This window comes from Fringilla coelebs, assembly GCF_963513975.1.
Source record: "Fringilla coelebs genome assembly, chromosome: 5".
Taxonomy (NCBI): domain Eukaryota; kingdom Metazoa; phylum Chordata; class Aves; order Passeriformes; family Fringillidae; genus Fringilla; species Fringilla coelebs.
In genome coordinates, this window is record NC_140033.1 from 51,308,993 (window position 1) to 51,315,859 (window position 6,867).

The 6,867-nt window shown below is 47.8% G+C and overlaps 1 protein-coding gene across 1 annotated transcript; it reads right to left on the reverse strand.

Moving 5' to 3' along the window:
• Positions 1–375: 375 nt before the first annotated feature.
• HMOX1 (heme oxygenase 1) lies at positions 376–6,615 on the reverse strand. Its single transcript, XM_084206793.1, has 5 exons — positions 6,492–6,615; positions 6,055–6,175; positions 3,224–3,715; positions 2,492–2,603; positions 376–1,100 (listed from the first exon to the last, which is right to left on the reverse strand). Exons 1-5 carry the CDS (start codon positions 6,521–6,523, stop codon positions 964–966), a joined length of 894 nt encoding a protein of 297 aa, XP_084062919.1. The 5' UTR covers positions 6,524–6,615; the 3' UTR covers positions 376–963.
• Positions 6,616–6,867: the final 252 nt, after the last annotated feature.

The window sequence follows — 6,867 nt, forward strand, 5'->3', positions numbered from 1 at the left end:
AGCCCTTGGTCACGCAGCCCTTTGCTGCAAGCTGGGAGAGCTTCCTGCTTTCAACCAGCTGAGGTTGCTCGTGATAGAATAGCAACCAGCTCTTATGCACCACTTCCACCCCTTAAAAATACTTTGCACGCTCACTGAATTCCATGCTGTTTCTAGAAAGAGAGAGCAGTGTGCAGGAGCTGAAGAAACCTGGCCCAGCTTAGAACAGGTTATTGTTAGCACTGAGTGGGAGCAGAGCCTGGCTCTGATGATAGCTCCCACTTCTGTCTATTGTTGTGTCTGTGCAGGCAGCAGCTGCAAAAGACATAAAACCAGGAGGAAGAAAGACACCTCCTTTTTCCCCGGGTAAGGCTTAATAATAGGAAATACCAGGCCTGAAGACTTTACATTGAAATTTATTATGTGTATAAATTATACAACCAGACAAGAATGACACTGTATGTCCAACAACTGTCTTTTGTTTTTCAAAGACAAAAATAATGGAAAAAAGAAATAACAGAGACCTACTAGTGTCGTGTAAAACTAACCCATGGGAGCATGTGGCTCCACAGAGAAAGTGATCACAGTATTATCTAGCAGTATAAAACAACTGACCAGAGCTCCCAGGAGCTCCATCTTTCTGAGGAAAGACAGATGCCAAAGCTGTGTTTCTGATCCTGTAGGGTTTTTCTAGGCACTCTGTAAAGCAATGACAATTCTTGGCCATTGTTTTTCGCCTTTTGCACCCTTGGTTTTTGGTGATAAAGTTAGTCTCTGAGAAGAGCTCACACCAAGCACAGGAGAAACTTTGCCTGAACCCCCTTACAGCACTCTTTGATTTCTGGGGAGAAAAGTCTCCTAGTATTAGTGGTAGAACCAAGATCACAGTACCCAGTCAGGGGTAATTTCTCTCACAAGGACTGGGGAAGATGGATTAGTTCAGGGTGAGGGAAGTCACAAAGAGAAGGTGAAGGTCCTGCTTTTTCACATGGCAAACAAGCCCACGGCGACTGTCATGGCGAGGCAGCTGAGCGCCACGATCCACCGCACCAGGGCGGTGGTGGCTGTCGTGTCCGTGCTCCTCATCTTCGTCCTCTCGCTCTCCTTCCCAGCTGCTGGACCTAGACCAAATTGGGAGAAAAAGCAAATAAAGACAAGTGAGAAGAGGTTGTGGCAAGAAGCTGCTACGGTGCAGTGTTTGCTCTCCCCAGTGCCAGAGCACACCCTGCTGGAGTTGTCCAGGGAAGACCAGAGCCCAGCTGGGAGCAACAGTGGCAGCAGGTTCTGCTCTCCCCGTGGAGAGGGGAAGCAGCAGACTTGACCTGGGAATCACAAAGGCCCACAGCCCCTCTGCCTGTAGGTGACTGCCAACCTCTTCCCTCATCTCCTTACAGGCTTACACGTGCACTGCTCAGCTCTATCAAAGCCCTGATGTGTGCAGAAGACGCACAAATACTGAAGCCAGAATTTACACGTGCACTGCTCAGCTCCATCAAACCCCTGATGTGTGCAGAAGACACCCAATACTGAAGCCAGAATTTTAAAAAGCCTTTTGTGTCCTACTTCTCACTGATTTAATTAGTTAAGCATCTAAAGACCTTGAACAGTCTTCAGCACTCCAAGCAATTTCTGCAGTGCAACTTCAGGATGGGATTCCTCATCCAACACCAAATTTTTCTGAAAATTTTACTTGTATTGGGAAAGGAATGGCAACGTTTCACAGAGAACTTTTAATGCCTCTCCCACAGAAGCTGCTTTAAGCTTCACTATCCAGAGATGCTTAAGGCAAGGTTTGCTTTTCATCTTTGCCATGGAAAAACTGTGGTTCAATCCAGGATGCACTGAAAACAAATCTCTATTTTAGTTTCAGAATGGATAGGCCATAAGGGATTTTTAATTTGAATTGTGTGTCCTCATGGAAACCACTCTGCTCTGTAAACATCTGAGCTCACTCCTCACTCAGGTACAGCCTGGTTAAATTCCACTATCCAGAGCAGTGCTCACTGTAAACCTAGCACACTCTCTGGAGTGTTTTCAGCAATACTTCTGGGAAGCAGAAAATGATCAGAGGGAGATACAGTCCAAAAGGACAGGCTGCTGGATAGGACTGTGTCCAGAAGAACCTTCTGTCAGCATCACAGCATCATGGCTGATCTGCAGCACCCAAAATTGATGCCTTTGCTTCCGTGAATCCAAGATCAGTTTTCCCTGTGGTGAATGAGCCTTGCATTTGTTAAAGCCCTAGAGGTGAAGAGAGGAGTCTCTTTTTGTAAAGCTTCCTCCCTGACACACTTTCTGACAAGCCCACATGTGTTATCCTTGCTCTGCCATGTCTAGAAGAAGTTTTGCACACAGCAGTGCCTCTCCTTGCAGTACCTGCTGATGGCTGGAGAAGAGAGGGGGCAAGCGCCTCATGCTTGTTTCCCAATGGCTTTTACAAACAAGGACAGAGGAGAGGAGGAGAAGGAAAGGAAGGAGCCCTGTGAAGCACCTGCCCCTGGAAGTGTCTTACCGTGCTCATGTGATTTGTTGACGTTCCTCGTGCGAAGCAGCTCAGCCTGTGGCTGCACGGGGTGACCATTCTGCTGGCCCTTGGACACCAGCTCCTGCAGCGCCTCGAACATCTGAGGAGAAGGAACACTGTCTCATTATGTGGCCTCCTCTTCTTCTTTCACTGGACCACCTGCCCCTTCCCCAGGCACTTTAGGAGCTAAGGGAAGACTCGAGGGAAGGCTTTAGTCTAAGTCTCCAGGCACATTTTGCATGGAACAGAAGTTGCCTGTGAGATCAACAGGATGTCTTTCAAACTCCTTGTTCTTTTTACAGGTTCTCCCTGAAGCTTTCAGCTAAGGAGAAGGCTATTGCCCACCTTCTGATGGGAAGGAAAGCAAGGTGCCTGTCACCTAGTCAGAGTGCACAGTGGATCTGTGTAACTTCACCACAGAGGCAGGACAGATACTATGTAGTAATCCCCATTCCCAGTATTAACCCTCATTCATATCTGAATAGTGGCACAGGGAAGAGACTGGATTCAAACACTAAGGGAGGGAGAAGAGCTTTTCAGAGACCATTGTTTTATTCGGCTGCCACGTTGGAGAAGCATGGCCATCCAACTCTGATCAGCTCGCCCTGATCCACAACTCATAAGCTGCCCAGTGGAAATACTGGCCTTGTATTTCCCCTGTAGCTATTTTCTTGTTTGAGAGAGGATGTGGGCTGGCAGGGCTAGCTGGTTGTTACTCACCCCTATATTTAACAGGAATGCTTTCTTGGCCTCTTCCATGACTCTTTTCTTAGTGGCAAGGTCCATCTCGAGAGCATTCATGCGGGAGCGATAGAGCTGCTTGAACTTGGTGGCATTGGAGACCCCATCAAAGGTGAAGAAAGCCAGCCCTTCCCCAGTGCTGGGCAGCTGGAGGGCCTTCTGGGCAATTTTCTTCAGCACCTGCCCCCCAGACAGGTCTCCCAAATAGCGAGTGTAGGCATGGGCCACCAGGAGCTCTGGCTCATTCTTGCCTATGTAGTGGAGCCTCTCGACATATTTCTGAGTAGCCTGAGGACAGGGGATCTCTTCCCTCCAGTTTCTGCCATAGAAGTACTTCAGGTCTTCCTCCAGGGCAGCTTTGCGGTGCAGCTCCGCCGGAAAATACACAGGGGCATAAACTGGATTGTTCTTGTTCCGTTCAATCTCTTCCTCCAGAGCAGAGTAGACGAAGTACAGGGATGCTGTAACCAGCTGAAAGAGAAGAAAGAGGATGAGCTATAGGTGCATCTGTTTGTCATTTTCAAGTCTCTGGGATGAACTGTACTAACAATAAAGGTACTCGTGGGCACACCCACTATGAGTCACAAACATCTGTGATGTTGCAGATTTCCCACGTGGAAAACAGTGCAAGGTAGAGGGAGACACTGTTTAGCCCTTCCCTTCTGCTTCAGATAGCCATCAGGTGAGCCCTTTCCAGCAGGTATTGGTCTTACTTACTTGCTCTTGAAGTCACTGCCTTGCCTTCAAGTTAAAGTCTGGCAGTTTGATGTGATGTCAACTGGAGCCCTGTTTAAGCATTCCTGGCCTCTTCCCGTTCCCTCAGTCAATAGAGAGGGTATTCCCAAAGGTATCCTTTCTGGTACATTGTTTAAATTTGAATGCTCCAAAATGTGGCTTCCCTTTGTGGGGCCTTGTGAGATGATGACATACCCTGGTTATGTGTCACCCTAGGATGTCAGCATCCCACCGTCCTGGGAACTGAGGCACCACCACTCTGCTCACTCAGGCGTGCAAGTGGGGTTGCCTCCTCGGTTGCCCCAGGGAGACAAGATAAAAGGGATCTGGAAGCACAGCCTGCCTCTGAAAGATGCCTTTGTGAAGGAGTGCTGTGAGGCTGTGTTCTCCCCTCTATTTTGAAACCATTGTTATTGTTGTTTTTCCCAGCTTATGTGATACTTTCTTCTATCTGCCAGCTTTTCCACGTGATCTGAGACAATATAGCTATGTTCTTTCCTTTCCCAGGCATTCTGTTCTCAGAGGCTGTTACACCTACACCACCCCTTCCTTACCCTGGGACCCCTTGTGAGCAGCAAATGGTAAAAGATCGTAAAAATGGTAAAAGGTGTTGCAGTAGAAGTGAATCAGGTTTGGGTAGGGGGGATTATGCTGCTCACAGGAGAGAAAGCTGTTTACTTTCTCACAAAGCAATCAGTTCTGCAGTGAGAGAGTTCCTGTTTCAACCTTGCCCCACTGTGCCAGAAAACAGGACTTTGATAAGCACATGGGCAGTGACTGGTTGTGGAAACAAATATCCACCATCTGAGGAGTCACGTAACAGGACAGATATATAGGTCTGCCAAGAGAGTAAACAAAAACAGTTTTTTAAACAGTAACCCGCTACCCAGCTTACCGGAAAAGAAACAAAACACGGGAACATTGCCTTCCAAATTTAGCCAAAATGTAGCTCAACTGTTTTCAGAGGCAGGTAGTGGTTTAATGAGAAACATGGCTTTTAAACACTTGTTAATTTTTGAAATCCATGTCCCATCTCATTTGCCTGACAGCATGTAAAAATCATCTAAGAAACCAAGTTTTATTCCTGAATGTCTTTTTACAGCTTGCCTGCCTCAAAGATCACTGCCTAACCAATGCCACATTTCTTACATCAGGAAGTCAGCACCTGAGATTGAATTTATGCTTGGCTAAGTATTCTGAATGTCACCTGTCAGAAATAAGCAGTCTCTTTCTTACTTCTGTGGATTTATTTGTCAAGGAACAATCCAACAACAAAGTAATTAAGCCAAAGGTTGAATTGGTAGCTGTTATTTGCTAGTCCATGTGTCACTTCCTATAGCCTCTCAGGAATTTCTGGCCCAGGTGTTTACTTTGGTTTTGCTCTTGGCTTTGTTATGTGGCTCAGATCCCAGGAATTGTTTCTAGCCAGGTTAGGCTAATATGTGGAAATGTTTCTCTTTTATCTTGAAAAAAGCAACAGGCTCCTGCTTGTTAGCAGCAGACACAGATTGCTCAAACTCAGTCTGGCTTTGAGTTATTGTTCATGATCTCAGCTGTGGTAAAACTCAAGTGACAATGCAAAGTTCAGTGCCAGCAATGATCCCACATCCTCACTTTCTCACCATCCCATCATTATTTCTAGCTGCAGCTGCCTAGAGTGTTGGAAATACAGAATTCTCCCTCTTTTGGGCATTTCAGCTGCTCAAGTATCTGAACATAGTTCTATCTCCATTAACTATGACTGGCAATAATAACATGCAGGCATTTATGAAGCAAGAGAAAAGCAATAGCATTAGTCCCATCAACCTCTTTGTCCTTTTTCTCCTGTTTCAACTTGGCTGCCCATTGTGATATGCAGAGTCCTTCCCCACCCTCTGCAAGAGGAGCCAGTGGGACCTCAGGGTGCAGAAGTTTCATGTTTTTCATATGAATACGAGAGAGGAGATGCTGATACATCATGTCCTCATCCTTCTCACCTGCACTGGCCCCAGTCCTCCCCCTTTTAGTCCCCTGTCAGCCCATCTGATCTAACTGGTGAGGAAATCCCATCCCCAAGCAATGCTGTTATGAAGCACCTTAAACTCCTGGAGTGACACCTGTCCCTTCTGGAAGTTCCTCATGAACGGTGTGTTCTCTGCCTGCTCGTGCACCTCCTTGGTAGCTTCCTTCAGCAGTTCTGACAGGTCTGTGGACATCCTGGGGAAGAACAGTGAAACAGGTATTAGTGCTGTCTCCTCTGACAAAACAGCTTTGCTCTCTAAGACAAAAGGGGGAGCCTGGGGTGGCAGAAAAAGGAGCAGAACATTCCTGAGAGATGTGGATGGGACTCAGAGAGCACCAGCGTTCCAAATAGTGTCCTGAGCAAGGAAGACTGACAGACTCCATCCAGAGGTGGAGGCAGCAGCATGCCTCTCCCTGCAGAGCAGGAACAGGAACAGCATTCCTAAAAGCAAGGGGAGAAACACAACCCTCCTCTGACAAAACACTTCCCTCGCTCCCGTCCCGCTCTCACCTTTCGGAGCTGTGTGACTGGGAAGTTTCCATGATTTCTCCACGTCGTTCCACTCCTCTGCTTCCCTGCTGTTGCTCGAGCCTTGCTCCTTCCTTTCAGCCCCCAGGACAGTGGAGCTCTGAGCTGGGCAGCCCGGCTCCCGCATCCAGCTTTATAGGGCAGGCCACGTGAGGCGCTGACCTCAGTGCGAGCACAAACTTCTTGCAACACAGCAGCACTTCCCTCCCAGCCCCGCTGTCAGCGCTCCTGGCCCGCAGCCCCCGAGAACCAGAAGGAAGTCACCAGATGCATCTTGATAACTAAGCAAAAACGAGAGGACGTCCAGAAACTTCTCTTTTGAGGGTGCCTGGCTCTGTAACCCTTTCAGTGCCTTGCC